The 22,965-nt window shown below is 35.7% G+C and overlaps 2 protein-coding genes and 1 long non-coding RNA gene across 5 annotated transcripts; 2 read left to right on the top strand and 1 right to left on the bottom strand.

Annotated features, from left to right (window-relative positions):
* Window positions 1–6,716: 6,716 nt before the first annotated feature.
* LOC142621256 (putative glutathione S-transferase) lies at window positions 6,717–8,034 on the top strand. Its single transcript, XM_075794572.1, has 2 exons — window positions 6,717–7,068; window positions 7,482–8,034. Exons 1-2 carry the CDS (start codon window positions 6,764–6,766, stop codon window positions 7,855–7,857), a joined length of 681 nt encoding a protein of 226 aa, XP_075650687.1. The 5' UTR covers window positions 6,717–6,763; the 3' UTR covers window positions 7,858–8,034.
* A 3,650-nt stretch (window positions 8,035–11,684) lies between these two features.
* On the top strand, window positions 11,685–20,440 carry LOC142619111 (putative glutathione S-transferase). 2 transcript variants are annotated; one of them, XM_075792177.1, is made up of 4 exons: window positions 11,685–12,027; window positions 12,596–12,685; window positions 18,322–18,324; window positions 20,177–20,440. In XM_075792177.1, the coding sequence occupies exons 1-4, from the start codon at window positions 11,710–11,712 to the stop codon at window positions 20,438–20,440; spliced, it is 675 nt and encodes a 224-aa protein (XP_075648292.1). In that variant the 5' UTR covers window positions 11,685–11,709. The 2 variants fall into 2 exon arrangements, with proteins under 2 accessions (XP_075648292.1, XP_075648291.1); XM_075792176.1 differs by lacking the exons at window positions 18,322–18,324; window positions 20,177–20,440 and having other exon boundaries at window positions 11,899–12,027; window positions 12,596–14,047.
* Window positions 20,441–21,118: 678 nt separating this feature from the next.
* Window positions 21,119–22,401, bottom strand: LOC142619110 (uncharacterized). Of its 2 annotated transcripts, XR_012841449.1 has the most exons (3): window positions 22,014–22,300; window positions 21,425–21,548; window positions 21,119–21,290 (listed from the first exon to the last, which is right to left on the bottom strand). It is a non-coding gene; the product is annotated as an uncharacterized LOC142619110 (long non-coding RNA). The 2 variants fall into 2 exon arrangements; XR_012841448.1 differs by having other exon boundaries at window positions 21,119–21,548; window positions 22,014–22,401.
* Between the last annotated feature and the right edge of the window lie 564 nt (window positions 22,402–22,965).

Here is a 22,965-nt window from a genome sequence, read left to right as displayed (position 1 = left end):
GTTGACTCAGTCTCATGCCCATTGTTTGCCTGCCCATTTGCTGCAAGACCACCACCAAGGCCAGCCACATTATTTAGGACACGTCGGACATGGTTGTGTGCTCGGCTGCCTACAGGAAGCATCTCCAACAGTGCTAAATGGCTTTCAATCTAAAACGGAGAAAGAACCAGTACAATCAGATTTGATCTACTCAAATACTCAACTAAGAACAAAAAGTGTTATTAGAATACTATATGTAATAGAAAGTCTTTTTAATTGGAGGTCAGTCAGATCAAACCAGATTTGTTGAAAAAAGAAATCTAATTCCTACATGTACTGAAGAAAAAACAAAGTAGGCAATAAAATCTAATTTAACACATTACCATTATATCTAATTTAGCGCTGTTGCGGTCGACATACTTTCGAGTGACCGAACGGTACCAGCGGTAATAATCATGATTGCGAGGCATCTCACCAGTCTGAGGAGGTGCATGGCAAACTCGTTGTTGTCTCGTATCCCATGTAAGGATATACGGTCCATGCTCCTCCCTCCAATTCTTTTCAACCTTCCCACGCAAGTCTATTCTATGTAGTCTATCATCGTACACAACATGGTCGGGCCGCTCTTGCGCCAACCCAAACTGTCGAAGGACACGATCTGGGTGGTGTGTCTCTACTATGCAAAAACACACGAGTGGCACCCTTGCCGTCCACGTATCCCTCCCTGCGACGCAGAAGTCAGGAAGGTGGCCGAAGTCTGCCTCATATGGCTGCCATATAATCTACAGTAGAAACAAAATACAATTATCATAACATCTTAAAATGTGAAACAAAGGAGATTACATAGATAAAGGGAAAAACAAAAATTAAAATAGAAGATATGTTAAAGCAATGATTTCAACATATTCTTAAGGAAAATTAACATAACTTCCACAGAAATTTTGTATATTATTACCTGGTCCGGCTGCATTCTAACTAATTGCTCACGATAATAGATCAACGCCGTGCCGGATGGCCTACTCTTCGGGCTTGGCACCCGCACCCACCTACAGTTACGATCCAATAACATAAGATATTACCACTTACTTACTAAGAATAGTACATTGCATAACACACTAAATATCAGGAAAATACTTACTTAAATGCAAGTGGAGCTTTTGGCCATGGGCCATAATCGCATCCAAGTGGAGGCTCTATCCTCGGGCACAAGAATGGCAACCTCGCCCATGCCCAATACTGGACCAATTGCAACGCCCCACCAATCTGCGATGCCTCTTTATCACTTGCCCGGCACAACTCCCTATACAACCATGTCAGGCAACCACTACCCCAACTATACTTTGGCGGATCATGAAGGTTCCGCAGGAACTCCAAGAACATCAGATGCACCCTATCTCCCGACTTGTCCATGAAAATCTTATCCCCTAGTAGCGCTAAAATATAGCACCGGGCATGCGATGTACTTGCTCCTCCGTTGCATCATGAGGCAGTGGCTCTGCAATGCGCTCAACAAGGCGACTAATGAGAATTCTTTGCCCCACCAAAGTTTTGTTGTCATTCTCCGGAACGCCAAAACCAAGCAACTCCACGCACAGTTGCCTCCAATTCCCATCCACCACAGTAGTCGGCCCAACCAAGACCTCACCGTCTATAGGAAGTCCAAAAATGACCTCCACATCTTCTAGGGTGATTGACACCTCACCATGTGGAAGATGGAACGTATGAGTCTCCGGCCGCCATCGCTCAACTAGGGCCGATATTAGGCAATGATCTATCTCTCTGGAAAGGACCCTAAACAATCCTTCTAACCCCACCAACTTGATAATATCAATCACCCGATTATCTTGCATCGTTATCTTTGCCATCTCCTTAGTGCGACCACGGCATGTAAGTGAGCCCGAGTCCTGTAAAATGGATAAAAATTATAGCAGTCGTTAGAATTAGATATACAACTTTCAAAGAACTTGCTAAAAGTCAAAGACAACGTAAAAATTAAAACAGTTGTTAAAACTAGATATTTCACCTCGCCATTCCAAATGTCCTCTGATCGATGATTTCGTTGTCGCGTCAACAATGAAGGATCTTCTAGACCAGGGCGCACAATCTCTGGCTCCTCATCGATCCCAGGCTCCATACTGCAAAGAGTGCAACAATATTCCACAGAATTAAGTCTTCATAAATAACTCTAATGCCCACAAACAATTATATTAAGCCTAGTGAAATTGTTTAAATACATAATTATTTAATTTCTTAAAAGGGCTGTTAAAGTTCAAGTATGCGCGCACACACACACGTGTATATGTATGTATGTACATAACAAGTCTAAAACTAACAATTTAAACACATTAGATTGCATTCCACCTATAGATTTTGGGCATGTAGCTAAAAAATGGAGGCTCTTACTCTTCCTACTGAAACTAGGAAATATAGTAACTGAACTCCAATTTTCCTAGGCTCAGATTCTTGAGCTTCTACATAACCATGAATGCAGCCAAGGGTTGCTGGAACCAATCTAAAACATATTATGAGAAGATAAAACAGGTTGAAATGACATGAGCCCTAAATGGGATATAGTATTCTTAATCAGCAATAGACTGCCTTACATTAGCTGTAGACCTGGTTTTTATAGTTCTATATTCTCCTAACAAATACCTACTAGTTTCAAGATTCTCTAGAGACCTATCAAACAAAAAAAAAAAAAGATTCTCTAGAGACAACTAACTCAATAATACCAACTAGTCAAAAGTGAGATCAGACTTGTCAACTGACTTAAATTCAGCACAAACTTAAAATTAAGGCTAAAATGCAAATTGCACCCTCTAAGTTTGACTAAAATTCATTTTAGTCTTCTAACTTTACTTTTGTTCAATTGAATCATTTTAAGTTTCAAATTTAGTCCTTTCATCCAATTTTGTTAAAAATTTAGAGAACTCAATTGAACAAAAATAAAGTTAGAAGATTGAAATGAACTTCAGTTAAACTTAGAAGGTGCATTTTGCATTTTAGCCTAAAATAAACGACTTAATAACATAACAGACCCCTAAATCAAAAGTAAATAGTAAACTACCCAGAAATATTGAAGAGCCATTTTAAGCATGAAATTTAAATCATAGTTGCTGCCTGCATCAATTATCCACAAACAATACAACAATTCAACAATCAATCAAAAAGAGTTATCAAAACAAAAATGTTGCTGAATGTTTTTCAAAAAAATGTATGTTAGTGGTCAAAAGGATCCACGAAGTGCTTCTTAAAAAACAGATTATATGTAGGCACCCATAAATGAGTGAAATTTGCGCAAGGGCAAACCATTGAAGCTAAGAAATGATGCAAGAAAATAACACGTATTAGTCTCCACTACACTTGGCTGCCATGGGGACCAATTGTAGACAGCTTCCTTTTATGTAGCAGGTATTCCAACATACAGCTTTCTTTTATGATGCTTTCGAAGGTTGGGGAACCGTTTAAATGGCGCACCTGAAAATAAATGGTGAAGATTATATAGAATGGCTGCCGGCTGCTAAAAGCAGATTTCTCTTAATCTTGTCCAAAAGAGATCCTTCTCCAAGCATTGGTTGGGAGGATTTTGTTTAATAAAATAAGCATTTTATAAAAACTCCTATACTTTAGTGGTTTGTAGTCAAAGGTTAGCTACAAAAGCCATGACTTTTTGGTTGTAAAAAGTGTGTTGTATTGAATCTGGTGCATTATATGCCAGAAAAAATGATGTTGGTGGAAAGCCTTAAAATCAGAGGTTAATCAATTAAGAGAGGTTGTATGTTTAGACTTGACCCAAATTTATGATTTTATTCTCTGAATGGTGGATGGAGAGATTGTACGTTTTAAAATTTAAATTTAGGGTGAAAAATATCAACTTTGAGGCCAAAAACTTGCAGACAAATTTCAAAGGAAACAACTGTAGGACTTCTTTGAAAAGCAGCTATTTTTGGGGTTTTGGAGGAGCTTGGGTGAGGAAATTGGCCTCGTTTCCTGAGGCTTCTCCATAGGTGTAAAAGGTTTTTTTTTTTAATTTTTTAATAAAAAAGAAGAAGTTATCTGCACGCTGTTTTGTAACCCACAGGCATTTCGGCAGTTTGCTGATTTTGTGATGCAGCTTGACTTTTTAGGCAGATTTTGTTAATCAGCCTTGGGTTGCTTCTGAAAGCAGCTGAAGCTTTTTCCAAAAAGCTGTAGCTCTGAGAAAGCTCAAGCCCTCCTAAGTCCTAACCCCTTAATGGCAGGAAATGTTTATAAAAATATATTGGATTCAGGATTTTAAAAGATTAACATAAAGGGTAAAGTTTGAGCTTACAATAAAGTAAGAAAACCCAAGTTTAAGGAAAAAGAAAGTCTGAACAGATTTAAGAGTTTTATATATGGGAATTTTAAGGGTTGATGGGGTTTAAAATTGGTTTCAGGGTGCCAAGGAAAAAGAAGAAGAAGAAGAATTACAAATCCTTAAAATCAAAATAATTTAAGTTTCAGATCATGAGGGTAAGAAAAAAAAATGAAAATGATAAGTGATAACTAAAAGTTACCCATAAAGATTAAATATTAACTTATTAGATCATTGTCTAATTTGTTTCTTTTTCCCTAGTTTATCAACAAAATATACAACTAGCCAAATAGAGAAGACTTAAACCAGTTGACATGGGTTTACACAAACTCAGTCAATGTATTAGAAGGTTGCGCATTATTCTCTAACAAATTTGCCAAACAGACTTGTCAATGTGGTGTTGATATGCTCCAACCAGCCCAACCTGTCACCACCCTATCTTAAGTTGAAAAGATTAAAGGTTTGACAAGAAAATAGAATGTAGTGGCTGTATATTCTTACAGACCAAAGCTTGTGCATATAACCTACTAATGCCCCTTGGAGCCTAGAACGGTTGGTGAAACAAATTTTAAAGCCAGCAGAATGCTGTTTGAGCTGTTCTTATAAAAATGTATAAAGAGGAACAAAAAGAACTACTAATCTTTGTGCTATACTATGTAGTTCTATCTTCCTCCTTCAAATGTAAACCATCGCAGTTCTTTGCTAAGTTTAGAGAAAGAATTTCATTATGTTTGCATCAGAATCTAAGAATTTTCTTTTGGTTGGGGGGGGGGGGGGGTGGGAAGAAGATTCTTTCTTCAAGATAATAATACTTTATAGGCCACCATGGCTGACAGTGTGCATATTTTCAACACAAGAGTTTCAAAATCAGCAGACACCACAGCAATTGCATAGATGAATTTCATCAGTTGAATAATGTTCTAAATTCTAATGAGTATCTAGTTAAGTAGTTCACTTCCCTTTCCCCCATTATCTACCTAGTACCTATCAAAAAAGTGGCTAGTTAAGTAGTTATAGTACATGGGAGACTTGTCAATAATACCAACTAGTCAAAAGTGAGATCAGACTTGTCAACTGACTTAAATTCAGCACAAACTTAAAATAAAGGCTAAAATGCAAATTGCACCCTCTAAGTTTGACTAAAATTCATTTTAGTCTTCTAACTTTACTTTTGTTCAATTGAATCATTTTAAGTTTCAAATTTAGTCCTTTCATCCAATTTTGTTAAAAATTTAGAGAACTCAATTGAACAAAAATAAAGTTAGAAGATTGAAATGAACTTCAGTTAAACTTAGAAGGTGCATTTTGCATTTTAGCCTAAAATAAAAGACTTAATAACATAACAGACCCCTAAATCAAAAGTAAATAGTAAACTACCCAGAAATATTGAAGGGCCATTTTAAGCATGAAATTTAAATCATAGTTGCTGCCTGCATCAATTATCCACAAACAATACAACAATCAATCAAAAAGAGTTATCAAAACAAAAATGTTGCTGAATGTTTTTCAAAAAAATGTATGTTAATGGATATTCGGTTTGGCTATTTAAATATAAAGATGGAGCAAAGAAAAGAAAGATGAAAGGAAATGGAGAGAAGGGAGAGAGGCTTACCGGCGGTGTTACGGCGGACCGGCAGTCGGTGTAGCAGCAGCTGAGAAGTGAGAGAGAGAGGGTTCTGAAAGAGGAGAGAGAGCGTTTGAAAGTGACTGGTTTCGGTGTTTGAAAGTGTTTGACAGATTGAGAGAGAGCATTTGAGAGACTGAGAGTTGAGAGATTGAGAGATTGAGAGTGTTTCAGTTAGGCGTTTGAAAGGTAAAGTGGGGGAATATTGTGTGGATTTCGAGTCTTATAAACTCGATTTCTACGTGGTTAAATTCCGACAAACCGAATAACTCGAGTTTTAAAATCTCAATTTTTAATGCATATTTCGAGTCTTATAAACTCGATTTCTACGTGGCTAAATTCCTCCAGGTGGAAACTTTGTCCACGTAATCGAAGAACAAACACGACAACTCGAGTTTTAAAAACTCGAGTTTTAATTAAATCTCGAGTTTCTAAAACTCGAGATGTTAGTTTCCCACATACTTTCAAAACTGGCCAACTAACGAAATCATTTGCACAGTAACGTTATTTGGAAAGGGTGTTCTCGAAAGTTGTAACAAACAACACTAAGCAGCCATTCAAATGTATCAAGTCAATGAAGGATAAAGGGCAGAGGATATATTTTTTTATATTTGATTAACATACATGATCAAATATATCTGTTTACACCACATTTGGACCTATCTAAGTGGAGTCAAACATGGCAACTACTTTAATAAGAACAAATTTTCTCCTAATCTTTTGAATTTGAAGCCTAAAATTTAAAAAGACCAAGAAGACCAATCCATTTTGGTCAAGTATATGAACTTATTAGCTGGTTAGAAAGGAGCATATAACTAAACAAAATGGAAGAACTGAAGCTACTGGGAGCTTGGCCTAGTGTTTACTGCTATAGAGTCATATGGGCATTGAAACTCAAGGGTTTGAAATATGAATATGTAGAGGAGGATCTTTCCAACAAGAGTGATCATCTTTTACAGTACAACCCAGTTCACAAGAAGGTTCCGGTGCTCGTCCATCACGGAAAACCAGTTGCTGAGACAAGTGTTATTCTTGAGTACATTGAGGAGATTTGGCCACAAAATCCCTTGCTACCGAATGACCCTTTTGAGAAGGCCTTGGCTCGGTTTTGGACTAAGTTTGAAGAGGACAAGGTAATGCATTTCTTTTTTCCTAGGAAAAAATTGTTTCCATTTTAATATCTTTACCTGTATGCTTACCAATTTGCAATTGAAGAATGAAATTCTCAAAGTTATGCAATTTTCTTACCCTTTATTTCAAATTTCTCAAGAAATTTTCCAATGCTTAAAACAGAGTTCACTGTTAATGATTAAAAACGAATGTTTTCATGGCCATTTGGTGTAAAGCATTATTAAACCTCTCTTTTTTTAAATACAATTTTTTGATTTTAAAAAGTTTATTTTCAAAAAATTATAAAAATAAACTGTACCAAACGAACACAAGAGTGAACAATATTTTTTATTAAAAATTTGAGAACCCATCTGAATTCTTCCAACCTCAAGACTAGAACAGTTGATTAAGATAACCACATATTTGGGTTCCACGGAGCCCAGTCATTTTTGCTTTCTTTCGTGGTGTAGGGGAAGAACAAGAGAAGGCAACAAAAGAAGCCAAACAACTGTTGAAAATAATAGAAGATCATGGCCTTGGGGAGAAGAAATTTTTTGGAGGCAATAAGATTGGATTGGCAGACTTGGTTTTTGGATGGTTAACTGCCTGGCTTGAAGTCATGGAAGAAGTAGTTGGTGTAAAACTGATGGAAGTTAATACCTTCCCACGCTTAGAAGCTTGGACTAAAAGCTTCAAGGAAGACCCCATGATCAAAGAGAACCTTCCTGACCGCGACGAAATGTTTGACATATTTCAAAAGCCAAAGGGAAAAGTTTGCGTCAGCAACAACATAAATATAGATTCATAAATATAAATAAGGATCATAAATGTTGCATGCACAATTTGTTCTTTGTGTCTCATTGTTGGAAAATTACTCAATGAATTTTAGTTCAACATGCATAACAACCAAGAAGTGATGTTTGTGGGAATAAATCAATTCCGGCCTCCTCATCGCTTGGATATTATTTATATTATCTCTTGGATTCTTGGGGCTTTGAAGTGTAAACCTTGCCTCATATACTCTTGCTTAGTTTCCAACTTCAGCATATTTATGAGTTCTAGTTAGCTCAACCGGTAAAATCTCTAATAGTTGTATAAGAGATTTCTGGTAAAATCTCTCAGTATAGCTCAACTGGTAAAAATTCATTTAATTGGTTTCCACATAATCCTGAATTTCCTTCAGCATATTTTTTTTTTATACAAGATAGAATTTCTACTCTAGCATAATCAACGTGTATATGTGTATGAAACTCCCTCCTGGAGACTTGAACCCTGACCCTTGCCTCCCACACCCCACAAGCATTTATACTTATGGAGTGACCACCGCACCAAGGGTGTGCAGTGGTGCGCCTTCAGTTACTAGACCTCTGACACCAGTTGTGGTATGGCATCTTTGGCCATCGGACTGCTGACACCAGTATCTACTGTGACATCTTTGGCCATCGGACTGCCGACACCAATTACCAGTGAGGCATCTCCTGCCACTGGTCCGCTGACACGAGTCGTTAGAGTGATAATCGAGCCAATGACCTAGCAATCAAATGAGGGAGAGGAAGCCACTGTGTGTTTTTAGAAAATATTTTACCAAATTTTTAAATGTAAAACATTTTACAACTTTTTTATAAAGAATTTTATGGTCAACAAAAAATATTTTACAAGTTGACCATATTTTGTAAACAAACATTTTAGACACTAATTTAGACAATAAATGGTGACGGTACCAGCAAAATATTTAGTGAGGAATGATAAATATTTATTGTCACAATACAGGAATCATCTCTAATATTTAATGGGCAGATGGAAAATAAATAAATAAATATATAAAAAGGGGGGGGGGGGGGGACACCTAACCACCTTTTAGATTTGAACATATTTTCTACAATAGTACCCACAGTTTTAAGTTATGAATTCATCAATAATTAAGTTATAAATTCATAATTTAGTCTGGCACCAATAGTTAGCCGCCCTTACCTGGAGCTCTTGTAATAATCTAAAATGATTTAAAATAAGATGATATGAATGTGTTGTGTTAGATAAATTTCTATTAATTTTTTTCCTAGTCAGCCAATGAAGGGCATGAAGACTATTTCAAAAGTCATTGACCTTGAGCAGTGGCTTTAATCAAGCTAGTCAAATATTAAATGTTTTGAGTTCAGCTCAACAACAAAAATAAAATGTTCAAGTATCTTGACGTTCAAGTTCAATGTCCAGCTCTTAAACTCAAAATTCAACACAAGGATATTTTTAAGTCTATATTAAGCATATTATCCAGTTCATTTAATTTGGACAAGTGGTCTCAACTACCAATTAATAAAAGGCTTAGTTATGGATCTATGTTTCAAACTTATATCAAGTTCAATATTACCATCTTCTCAAAACAAAATTATTACCAAGCTCATAATGAGTCTAGGCGAGGGTTGTTTTTTTTTTTTATCAAGCTCTATTGTTCACGAATCTATCCATGAACAATTTATTTTTTTTAGGCTTGACTCGTTTATTATAAATACACTAAAAACTAAAGCCCAAGCTTGGCGCTTGTTTAGAAATAAAGAAACATTAACAAGCTTTTATTTAGTCAAACTCAAGTTATTTATGAATAACTTAGTTCATTTATAGCCCTATAACTTGATAACACAATGAGCACCATATTTAAAAATTGGGGACCACCATAACTGTGCATCATTGTCATTATGGTTACCCCACAAGTGACAAGTACAATTTTCTTGTGGGTTGAGGGTAAGGGTTAGAGTTCAAGTCTCTAGGAGGAAATTTCATACACATATACATTTAGATTAGGTTAAAGTAGAATTTTTATTATGTATAAAAATAAAATAAAAAAGTGTAAAATATACTTGGACTTTGAATTTTATGTTTTTTTTTAGAATGAAACTTTTTATGTTGTCGTTGAAAGAGTCCTTAACTTTTTTTTCTCACCAATTAGCATAAAGATATTGTAGTAAAAATAGACCCCTTTTTTAAAATTCCGTCAAATTGTAGATGGAAATGTGACGTACGTGACTATGCATAATTAATGTATAAAGACTACCTCATGAAATTTTATGCTGTGCAGTAAGGTTGCGTCAAGTTTTTTTTTCGGCCAATTTAATTGACGGATTTTTAACAATTTTTTTTTTTTTGGCTATAGTATCAAGTTTATGCACTGAATTAGCAGGGAAAAAAAAAAAGAAAAAAGAAAAAGAAGAAGAAGTTAAAAGAGGATTTGAAGTTTGAACCCAGTTTTCCTAATAAAAGAGAACATGTTACACCACTGAGTTAAGCCTCTTTGATCACCGATCAAAGCTAATTTAATTCACTTATATGCTCTCTCCACCTCCTAGTCCCATTTTGGGGCGTTAGAAAGAAAATAATAATAATAATAAAATCTTAACAGAAGGCTTTGAGGGGAAAATTTTCTAACAAAGGCGTCTTAGCATTTCACATGGAAAAAGAGCCCATCATGTTAATAAAATAAAATAAAAATGAATTTTGTTTTTTAAAAGCCATTAATTACCCATTGACCTAAGGCTTGAGCCACATGGCCGGCCCACATTATCAACTTCCCTTTACTCCCAAGTTGTATACAATTCAAGTAGATAAGGCCTCCCTTCCCCCCACATAATTTATCAAGTTAAAGCTAATTAATTTTTGCAGAATAAAGATTGAATTACATTGAACCTGGCCTTAGTCAATAATTAATAGTCTATAAAAAAATATAAATAAAAAGTCTTCTAATTGTCCAAATTGTATATGCTTGTAGCTGAAGCAAGGGAATCAATTTAACTCTCCTAGGTGCAGGTGCAGGTGCAGGCATGTATGAGGGGACCCAAAATTTTAAAATTTTAAAAAATATATATACAATTATTTTTATGTTTTCAAAATTTAGTTTACCAAAATCAAAGTTCCCCCCAATATTTGAATTAGTTCAATAATGCTCTTAAAAAAATAATTGGTCTAATAGTTATAAAGATATAATTTTATTTTTCGCAATTCTATTTTATATTGTAAAATGTGCTTTTATGTCTGTTAAATATTTGATAAAATTTGATATCAAACATGTTTGAATATATCTTTTTTAACCCGTTATGCGACGATTAACAAGTCATTGACTCATTAAAAAAAAATTCCAGATCAAAATACACATGAAATGTGTCTTTAGTTGTCATATAATGGGTTAAAGTAAAGTAGCTTTAAATATGTTTGAAGCCTATCTTATTCCTCCAAGTTTTGAATCATTCATGTTTTTGAAAATTTCATTAATTCAATTGAAAGATTTTTTACTTAAGTTACCATAAAATTTGATAATTTGTATTTAAAATGAAACTTTTTAAGAATTTGACTACGAAAATTGAAAAAATGAATTTTATTTTATGAAAAATCACCTTCAAAAATAATTTTGATTAAAAATGCTAAACTCTTTTTTTTTTTTTTTGTTGGGTGTGTGTATATATATAACTTATCAAATAAAAAAGTCTGTGTATATATATGTGAGTGTGTGTAGAAGTTGTCTTGATAAATATATTAGCGTCGCAATTTGGCCCCCTAAACAAAAATTTTTGGCTCCACCCCTACCCAGGTGTGTATATATATATATTTTTTATGAACACTGTCGTAGGTATATATGAACTCACTAACGTAGGAAGAAAATTAAGAAAATCTATCTATGGAGGAAGTAAAGCTACTAGGAGCCTGGCCAAGTCCATATGTTCATCGAGCTATATGGGCACTGAAACTCAAGGGTATCAAATATGAATATGTAGAACAGGATGTAATATTCAACAAGAGTGAAATGCTTTTGAAGTACATCCCTGTCTATAAGAAGGCTCCTGTGCTAGTTCATCGTGGGAAACCCATCGCAGAATCCATTGTACATGTCATCCTTGAGTACATTGATGAGACTTGGCCACAGAACCCCTTGCTTCCAGATGACCCTCACGAGAGAGCTGTGGCTCGGTTCTGGGCAAAGTTTGGAGAGGATAAGGTAATTATGCATCACTAATTAATTATTATGTTTATTCTTGCATTGCATAAAATCAGACCTACGACCTTTTTATTTTTATTTTTTGATATAATTTCACCAACAACTTTGTTCTCCTTAATTGTAAGCATTTTTTTTTTTAACTTTTCATTTATACATGTGAAAGTTTAAAAGTATTTGCTTGATTTGTAAATGTCAATTAACTAAAAAATGAAAAAAAAAAAAAAAAGAGGAGAATAAAAAAGGGTGATTGTCTTTTCTTTTTCTTTTTGGTGTATTCGATTTTTTATTTGTTTATATAGACATGATATGATAGGATTTAAATTTATAGCATCAATTTTATAATAATTTTTAGGCACTGATTTTAGAATATATAGGCAAGATTTAGACCTAAATCCCTAATTAGAAGAAAAAATATTTTACTAGTTGAATTAACCGGAATCTACATTAGATTTGAATAATCTAACTATTATAAACTGAACAAAAACAAACTTCAAAACATTTTTTCTAGACTTAGATAATAAGATGGAGACGTTACCCACTCTAATTGGATACTTTTTGTGTGATTTAGAACAACAACTTGTTTGGCTTCTTTCTAACTGGTGGAGAAGAACAAGTGAAAGCAACAGAAGAAGTGAAAGAACTTCTGGGAATCCTAGAAGTGTTAGAATTAATTTGTAATTATAATAAAGAAATTTCTAGATGATGGCTTTTAGTGTTCTGTGTTCCTAAGGGTTAGTACATGTATTTAGAAGTCTAGTACATGTATTTAGAAGTCTAGAAGGCACTCTTTCAAGTATAAATAAGTTATTGTTCTGGTTTATGTAGATCAGAAAATCTGCCTAGCATTGTGCAGGAGCAACAGCTCTGCATCACAAAAATAAACCTTGTAATCCATTGCTATTTATCAATAAAATTCCCCATATGCCAACAAATTTTTGTTATCAGAGCCAGCCTATTCAGCCTATACAGCACCTATACAGCACCTGATTTTTCTTTGTTCACCCACTTTTGCACCTCTCTTTAGTTAATCTCCATGGATGCCAAATCTGGAGATGTCTTGTTTTCTTATTCAACAAACCAGGTTCCTATTTTCAATGGAGAACACTATGACTACTGGAGCTCTCAATTGATGACAATTTTCATTTCCCAAGATCTATGGGATTTGATTGAAGATGGTTTCCAAGACCCACCTGAAACTGGGAATTCTTCCTGGACTGATGAAAATCAAAAGGAGTACAAGGAGAAATTGAAGAAAAATGCTACTGCCTTGAGAATCACTCATCATGGGGTAAGCAAGTCTATCTATCCTGGAATCTTTGGTGTTAAAAAGGCAAAAGATGCATGGGAGGTTTTGCAAAAAGAGTTTCAAGGTTCAAATAAAGCCATCTCTGTTAAGCTTCAAAATTTGTGGAGAGACTTTGATAATTTGACAATGAAAGAAACTGAATCTGTCAGAGATTTCAATTCAAGAGTTGCTAAGATTGTTAATCAAATCAAGGGTTATGGAGATACTATTCAAGAGCAGAAACTTGTTGAGAAGATACTCCGGAGTTTGCCTCAAAAATTTGATCATGTAGTAGCAGCAATAGAAGAATCTAAAGATCTATCAGTTCTTTCCATGTATGAATTGATGGGGTCTCTTGAAGCACATGAAGGAAGGATGAGCAGATTTTCAAGCCAGCCATTGGAGCAAGCATTTCAATCAAAGCTAAATGTTTCTCACAATAAATTTTCCAAAGAAGAACAAGGGAAAAGAGGAGGCAATTACCAAAAGAAGGGTCAGTATCGAAAAGGCCGAGGCAACTTCAAAGAAGGGCAGGACAGAGGATGAGGAAAGAATGGAGAAAAATACCAACAAAAACCAGGCACCTCTAGTGGTCAATGTTTTATTTGCAAGAAACCTGGTCATGAGTCAAGGGAATGTCGTTTCAGATGCACTAGGTGCAAAATTCCTAATCACTCTAAAAGAGATTGCTGGTACCAAGACAAACAAGAGAAAAATGACGCAAATTTTGTAAAAGACAGTCAAGAAAATCAGTTATTTTATGCAAAAATACATTTTTGGTCCCTACATTTTGGGTCAATTCTCATTTTAGTCCCAAAATTGATTTCTTTGCTAATGTCATCTCTAAAAAAAGAAAATCTTTTTTAAAATGGTCATTTCCGTCAGACTAAAAACGGAGAAATCCTACGTGGTTAAGGGAATGCCTTGTTTGCTGACGTAGCGCTGACGTGATTATTAAAATATTATTAAAAAAGATTATTTTGCATATTTAAATGCCATGTCAGCATTTTAATTTTTTTAAATAAAGCCACGTCAGAAAATTTATATAAAAAAGAAATTAAATTTTAAAAAAAAACCTTAAATCTAATTTAATTAAAAAAAAAACTTGTTTCTCAAAAAAAAAAATTTTTAAAAACAACTTGGTGTTCAGTGTTCTTCGTGTTCTTCCCTATCAAACCCAGGAAGAACTCAATCCCACATTCCCAGAAAACAAACCCAGCAACCAAACAACAAACACATACCCAGATCGGCAAAACCACAACAACACACCACAACAGAAACAAAAACCCAAACCAACAGCACACCACACAGCCAAACCCACAAATATGACCACCACTTCCACCGTCGCCCACCAGCCACAACCCCAAACCACAGCAGCAGCAAAAAAAAAAAAATCAACCACAACAAGAAATCACCACTTCCTCCTCCACCACTTCTCAAGAAATCACCACCATCCACAGCAAGAAAAAAAGAAAAAAAAAAAAAAAACCCACAAACCAAATCAACCAAATCGGACCACGACTCCTATGATCCTTGCTCCGACCCATGAACAATCAAACCCACGCTTTGATCCACCATTCGATCCATGCTCACGACTCCTTCGATCCACGCAAACCCACAAAGAGAGAACAAAGAATAGAGAAAGAGGGAGAGAAGAACAAGCCTCTGCGACGTTGGGTTCTGGGTTGGTGGGTTTGGGTCTCAGCGAGAACAGAGAAAAGAAGGAGAGAAGAAGAAGCCTCCGCGACGTTGGGTGCTGGGTTGGTGGGTTTGGGTCTCAGCGAGAACAGAGAACAGAGGGAGAGAAGAAGAAGCCTCCGCGACGTTGGGTGCTGGGTTGGTGGGTTTGGGTCTCGGCGAGAACAGAGAAAAGAGGGAGAGAAGAAGAAGAAGCCTCCGCGACGTTGGGTGCTGGGTTGGTGGGTTTGAGTCTCGGCAAGAACAGAGAACAAAGGGAGAGAAGAGAGAGCAAAGAAAAGAAGTGAGAGAGGAGAGATAAGAATAAGCCTGAAATGAAATAGCTCTTTTGCTGTGGGATGATAGGTGTTGGTTTGTGTTTGTTGTTTGGCTGCTGGGTTTGAGTTCTTCCTGGGTTTGATGGGGAAGAACACAAAGAACACCTAGTTTTTTTTTTTTTTTTTTTTTTTTTGAGAAACAAGTTGTTTTTTTAATTAAATTAGATTTAAGGTTTTTTTAAATTTAATTTCTTTTTTATATAAATTTTCTGACATGGCTTTATTTAAAAAAATTAAAATGCTGACATGGCATTTAAATATGCCAAATAATCTTTTTTAATAATATTTTAATAGCCACGTCAGCAAACAGGGCATTCCGTTAGCCACGTAGGATTTCTCCGTTTCTAGCCTGACGGAAATGACCATTTTAAAAACGATTTTCTTTTTTTAGAGATGACATTAGCAAAGAAATCAATTTTGGGACCAAAATGGGAATTGACCCAAAATGTAGGAACCAAAAGTGCATTTTCGCCTTATTTTATTCTTGCTTGAATGCTCAACATGAAACACAAGATACATGGTTTCTGGATAGTGGATAGTGGATGCAGCAGTCATATGACAATGAATTCCAAGTCTTTTGTGGAACTTGATCCGAGCTATACTTCTATAGTAAAGCTTGGAGATGGGAAGCTAAAGAAAGTTGAAGAAAAAGGAACCAATGCTGTACACACTAAAGAAGGTAACCAAAAATTTATTCATGATGTTCTTTATATGCCAAGCTTATCACAAAACCTTCTTAGTGTTGGTCAATTGCTTAGAAAATGTTATTCTTTATACTTTGATGATGGTGTGTGTACTGTGTATGATAAGAAAAATAAATTGACAATGGCAAAGGTTGGAATGTCACAAAATAATGTTTTACCTCTTAGCATGCCATTACATGAGAAAATTGCTTTGAAAAGTGAGATTGTTGATGAGTCTCATCTTTGGCATCTAAGATATGGCCATTTGAACTATCAAGGCCTTCATTTGCTGAAGCAAAGAAATATGGTGGTTGGGCTTCCTTCAATTTAGAAAAATGAAAAAGTTTGTGAAGGCTGTATATGTGGCAAGATGCATCGTCTTCCATTTCCAAAGACAGCCTGGAGAGCTCGTGCTCCCTTAGAGCTTGTGCATGCAGACATATGTGAGCCAACTAGAACTCCATCACTGAGCAAACAAAAGATATTTTCTTTTGTTTGTTGATGATTATACAAAGATGATGTGGATTTATTTTCGATCAAAAGTTAGAAGCATTCTCATTTTTTCTTCAGTTTAAAGCTCTTGTTGAAAGGCAAAGTGGTCATCAAATGAAGACCTTGAGAACTGACCGTGGTGGGGAGTTTATCTATAAGCCATTTATGTAATATTGTAAAGAAAATGGCATTCAAAGCAAGGGAGTCTATCTCGTACCAGAGGCTGTATCGGTCTAACCAACGGAACAATATATTTCGGTACTAGTCAATACTGGTGTATCATTTTGGGTTTACCGCTATTTAAAAAATATATATATATATATATTATTATTTGTATATATTTTAAAAATAAATAAATAAATAAATATTATTTGCATATTTATAACTTTAATTATTTGGTAAAAGTTAATTCATTAAGCAATTAAACTTGTTAAGCTTATAAGTTTATTATTAAAAAAAATTTGAACAGAAATAAAAGTATAAGACCAAAAAAAGATAATAAAAAAGAAGGGGTAGTAGGTGAGAAATGAGATATTACATGAGTGGGGTTTGGTAAAAAAGATTAAATAATTAGAAAAATTAAAATGGTGGGTGATAAAACCAAACACATGCCTGATGCCTCTTGCCAGTTGCCTTCCACCTCTATTAATTTATTTTTTCTTTTTCTGATCCTCATCACAAGCCTAAGACCTACATGTACAACCTACATGTCATTACAATTTCCAACACGCCCTCATCTTCACACGATTAAACTTATCACTTCACTATCAAATATTTCTTTATTTTCTAAGACTCTTTTACCTCCATCACAGTTCTCTATCTTTCACCTCCCTCTCTCTTTCTCTTAAAGTTTCAGACCTTCAACCCCTTTTCAAGGACTTAAAGCTTGCTAGATATTTACCGGTGCCACCGCTCTCCACCAAATGGCATGACTCATCGTTAGTGTAAAGAAGAGTTAGAAATGAAGGGAGGCAGAAAGTATGACTAGCGTGAGGGGAGGGAAAGAAGCATTTTGTGTAATTTTGTACCGGTCCGATATTCATTAACCGGCCGAAATCCGGTATATATTGCGGTATGGCCAAAACAGCTCCAAAACGTCCGGTATTTAAACCGGTACGAAATACTAGTTTTCCTGTATCGGCGAAGGTTCCAGCATGATAAATACCGTTCGTACCAGCCGATACGATACGAGATTGTCTTCCCTGATTCAAAGGCAACTCACAGTTCGAAGAACTCCTCAACAAAATGGAGTAGCTGAACAAAAGAATCGAACAATTGAAGAAATGGCTAGAAGCATGCTCAAGGGCAAGGGATTACCCAACATGCTATGGGCAAAAGCTGTCAACACAGCAGTATATATTCTCAATCGCTCTCCAACAAAAGCAGTTAGAGACAAGACTCCATTTGAAGCCTGGCATAAGCGGAAACCTATGGTGAATTAGCTTAAAGTCTTTGGCTGCATAGCATATGCTCATATTCCCTCACAAGAAAGAAAGAAATTTGAAGAAAATGGGGAAAAGTATAACTTCATTGGCTATAGTGATGAGTCTAAGGGATTTCGCCTTTTGAATCCCAAGACAAACAAGCTAGTGATTTCAAGAGACGTTATTTTTGATGAGTTGGCAGCATGGTAATGGGAGGAAAATGTCCAAGAAAGCAAAAACATGGAAGTGCCTGTTTCTCTTGAATTTCAAGACAAGTCTAATTCACTTCCAAGCATGAATTCTGAAGAAGCCCCAAGAGCAACATCATCTCCAACTAGATCTTCAAGCTCTATCTAGCCAAATTCAGATTTTGATGATTCAGACAGCTCTCCAAGGAAGTTTCGCTCATTGTCAGATATATATCAATCTTGTGAAGTTGCATTATTTGCTAGTGAGCCACAAACCTTTGAAGATGCTGCAAAGGAGAATGTGTGGGCAAAAGCCATGGATGAAGAAATTACTAGCATTGAGAAGAATCAGACATGGGAGCTTGTGGACCTGCCTAATGGAAGAGATGTGATTGGCGTAAAATAGATTTACAAAACTAAATACAATGAAGATGGCTCAATTCAAAAGCATAAGGCACGTTTGGTCGCAGAAGGCTATTCACAACAGCCTGGAGTAGATTTCCATGAAACATTTGCACATGTTGTTCGCATGAAAACCATTAGAACTTTCTTAGCTCTTGCTGCTCAGATGGAGCTTGAAGTATTTCAGCTTGATGTTAAGTCAGCATTTTTAAATGGTGACTTAGAAGAAGAAGTATACGTAGAGCAACCGAAGGGATACATGAAGAAAGGCAAAGAAGACAAAGTCTATCGACTTCGAAAGGCATTGTATGGCCTAAAGCAGGCTTCAAGAGCATGGAATAGCAAAATTGATGGCTACTTTCGCCAAAATGGTTTTCAAAGGAGCATATGTGAGCCATCACTTTATGTCAAGCATAGGTACTAGAGATTTTCTAGTAATTTGCTTATATGTTGATGATTTGATCTATACAGGCACAAATAGGAGGATGGTTGAATATTTTAAAAAGGCCATGATGAAAGAATTTGAGATGACTGATTTGGGTTTGATGAAATACTTTCTTGGTTTTCAAGTGCGACAGTCTACAGGTGAAGGTTTTATTTGCCAAGAAAAGTACATTGAAGATTTGCTTAAAAAATTTCACATGGCAGCATGTAAACCAGTGTCCACACCTATGTCTTATAATGAGAAATTGCAGCGGAAAAGGCAGATGCAAAGACATATCGAAGCCTTGCTAGTTCTTTGATTTATCTCACAAATACAAGGCCAGATATTGTTCATTCAATCAGCCTCATATCAAGGTTCATGAATCAACCTAGCAAGCTACATTATGCAGCAGCAAAAAGAATTCTTCGCTACCTGCAAGGCACCAAGAAGCTAGGCATTTTGTACAAAAAAGAGAATGGCAACAATCTTGTTGGTTTCACTGACAGTGATTGGACTGGATCACTTGATGACAGAAAAAGCACGTCTAGCTACATTTTTTGCTTGGGATCAAATGTGATTGCTTGGAGTTCAAAGAAGCAAAAGACAGTTGCCTTATCTTTAGCAGAAGTTGAATATATTGCAGCTGCTGATGCAGCATGTGCAGCTATTTGGCTAAGGAGATTACTTTTAGATTTGCAACAAAAAATTGAAGAACCTACTGTTATTTGCTGTGACAATATGTCAGCTATTGCAATGACTAAGAATCCTGTTTTTCATGCAAGGACAAAGCACATTGAGCTTAGGCACCATTTTATTCGAGACTTGGTTAGTTAAGGAGAAATCCAGCTGCAATTTGTCAGTACCAATGATCAGCCAGCAGATGTTCTCACCAAAGTAGCTACAGTTGACAGAATGGAGTAGTTCAAGAAGCAATTAAAGATTACAAATTAAGAGGAGGTGTTAGAATTAATTTGTAATTTTAATAAAGAAATTTCTAGATGATGGCGGTTAGTGTTCTGTGTTCCTAAGGGTTAGTACATGTATTTAGAAGTCTAGTACATGTATTTAGAAGTCTAGAAGGCACTCTTTCAAGTATAAATAAGTTATTGTTCTGGTTTATGCTGATCAGAAAATCTGCCTAGCATTGTGCAGGAGTAGCAGCTCTACATCACAAAAATAAACCTTGTAATCCATTGTTATTTATCAATAAAATTCCGCATATGCCAACAAGAAAAGCATGGTCTTGGTGAGAAGAAGTTTTTTGGTGGCAATAACGTAGGACTGGCTGACTTAGCCTTTGGATGGATAGCTTGCCTGCTGGAAATCCTTCAAGAAGCAGCTGGGGTCAAAGTAATGGAAGCTGATAGCTTTCCTCGCTTAGAGGCATGGATCAAAAACTTCAATGAAATTCCAGCCATTAAAGAGAGCTTTCGCGATCTCAATGAGCTGTTGACATATTTCAAATGGCGAAGAGAATACTTTGTCTCCTCAGCAGCATAATGAACATATTAAATACTACTAGCATCAACTTGGTCTGCAATTCAACAGCTTGTGTACTCTCATTCTCTGAATCTAAATCTCAAGATATGTTATTCTACAAATAAGTTTGTGTGTCTGACTGCAAAAGACATGGCAGTGTGACTGGTAATTTACTAGATGTATAATGCTACAAGTAGAGGCTTGCAATTATTGATTTTTTTCAATTTGAAAGTAATAAAATTCAACCTATTTTCCTTCATAAAATTCAACTAGTCTAGATTCTAGAAACACATCTCACCCTTGGTCATTTCCAATATAGGCTCCAGGTCTCTTAGCGCATTTACGTTACAGAAATGACCTCAGGAATGCCACTGCTTGAAAGTTTTACCACTCAAAAAAATATAGATAAAAAACCTTACATGACATGAATATTTCGATTTATTTATGTTATATTTGGATGTTAGGGGAAGGAGGGGGAGTAGAGTAGAGGGAGGGAGAGTAATTTAATTATCTTGTTTAGATGTTTTTTAAAGAAGAAAGAGGAATTTAGAAGGGTTTGAACTACTTATAACTACTCATTTTTAATTCCCCCAAATTTGAGAATTCAGATCCTCTCCATTCTCCTTTGAAATGGAGAGGGTCCATTTCACGGTGGAGATTTATTTGAACATCATCAAGGGTCACAAAGCTGCCACCTCATTTAAAATGTAAACATAAACTTAACTATGGTTAAAAGACTTAAACTAGAGAGTTACAAAACCTACAGGAAAACAAAAAAAAAAAAAAAAACCTTTTAGGAGGGAAAAGATTGGCAGTCCGTGCACTCCCACAAAACAGAGCCACGTCTCTGTTTACTCAACCGGACAAGCTACTGGAAAACAAAAAAAAACTTTGAGGGAAAACTGAAAACCAAACTGGCACATCTCTGTTAACTCATCTCTGTTTTTTGTAGATTGGTTCAAAGAAAAAGTTCAAAGCACATCCGGTTAACAGAATACTTCTTACAGAATCAATCGTCTTCAGGGCCCGAGGGCCAGGAAATGTCTTCCCAGATCCATGACTCTTGGGAAGAAGGCGTCCCTGAACTTCTTCCCCACTGATTCCCCTGGCAATATTCCATAACCAAGTACTGGAATCCATGCAAAAAAAATAGATATTAGGAGGTACATTTGGGTAATTGTTGGACAAACAAGCTGATGGATAACTGAAATTGACAAAGGGCCTTTCTCCAGAAACTATTCAGCATAGGGAAATTTTTTTTTTTTTTTTTTTTTTTGATAAAAAAATATCATAGTCAAATTGGATAAAGCATAATAAATTTTGAAAAAAAGAAAGAAAGAAAAAGAAAGCAACAACAATATTCGGAGATAACTGAAAAAATAATAAGAAAACAATCATTACAGATTGGGGAAGTCACCAAATTTTAGTCAAATTTGGAAGAAACTATTGTGATGTATGTAAATTATTTCAAGAAAATTGTGTATTTTACAGGACAAACCTACTAAGATACATATAGTAATGATAAATAAAATAAGTTGCTCATGATCTATAGATTCAAAACATTCAGAGAATATTAAAAAGGAGAGGTAGTGACCCAGTATTGACGCCATAACACTCTTTGTAGCTTCTCTTCTGAAAACCGCAACAGATCTCCAACAGTGTTCACACCTAGGTCACTTTGTAAAGAAATCCCAAGCTTTCCTCCAAGCTGTTTCCTGCAAACCAAGTTTGCTTCAACATTTAGGCATCACAATTCAGAAAACCTTACCAGCAGCAATCGTTTCAGATTTGAACCATAGGAAGAAAACAAAACAAAGAAATAATCGACAACGAGGCGCGGAAGAGGCAGCGCCGAGATGAGGAGCAACGTCGAGATAAGGAGCGATGTGGCGGCGGTAGTGGAAGAGGCAGCACCGCCGAGGATGGAGACGAATCCGGACCGTGGGATGGAGAGAGGCCTCTGTCCTTGAAGAATGAAGATGATGAGTTACCCTTGGTTTAACAAGTGTTTGAAGTGGTAGGGATAAGTTTTTTACATTTTAAATGATGTGGCAGTTTTGTGACCCTTGATGATGTTCAAATAAATCCCACTGTGGAATGGACCCTCTTCATTTCAAAGGAAAATGGAGAGGATTCGGATTCCAAATTTGAGAGATTTGGAGGAAGAGTGGATCATAAAAATGCTTGACCAAATGAATCATCAAATTTACCCTTACCAATTTAACAAAATTACAAATGAAAAGACTAATTATTTCCCTCCTCCTTACTTAATTTTAAAAATATCCAAACAAGGTGAAGGACTATCATTCCCTTCTACTCTCCTCTACACTACTCTCCTTCCCTCTACTCCTTTCTACTCTCCTCTCTCTCAAAACTTCCAAACATAGCATTAGAGTACTAACATCTTCCTCCCTCAATTAAAGATCTAGAATTTTGATAGAAAATTAATGACATTTTTTTTTTTGAGAAAGAAAAAAAAATAGATGACATGAATGTGTTGTGTTATATAGAAATCTATATATTTATATATAATATAAAAATAAAAC

The sequence above is a fragment of the Castanea sativa genome, chromosome 12 (assembly GCF_040712315.1).
Source record: "Castanea sativa cultivar Marrone di Chiusa Pesio chromosome 12, ASM4071231v1".
NCBI classification, from domain to species: domain Eukaryota; kingdom Viridiplantae; phylum Streptophyta; class Magnoliopsida; order Fagales; family Fagaceae; genus Castanea; species Castanea sativa.
Note: the sequence above shows the minus strand (reverse complement) of the source record. Positions and strands in the feature narration are given on the sequence as shown.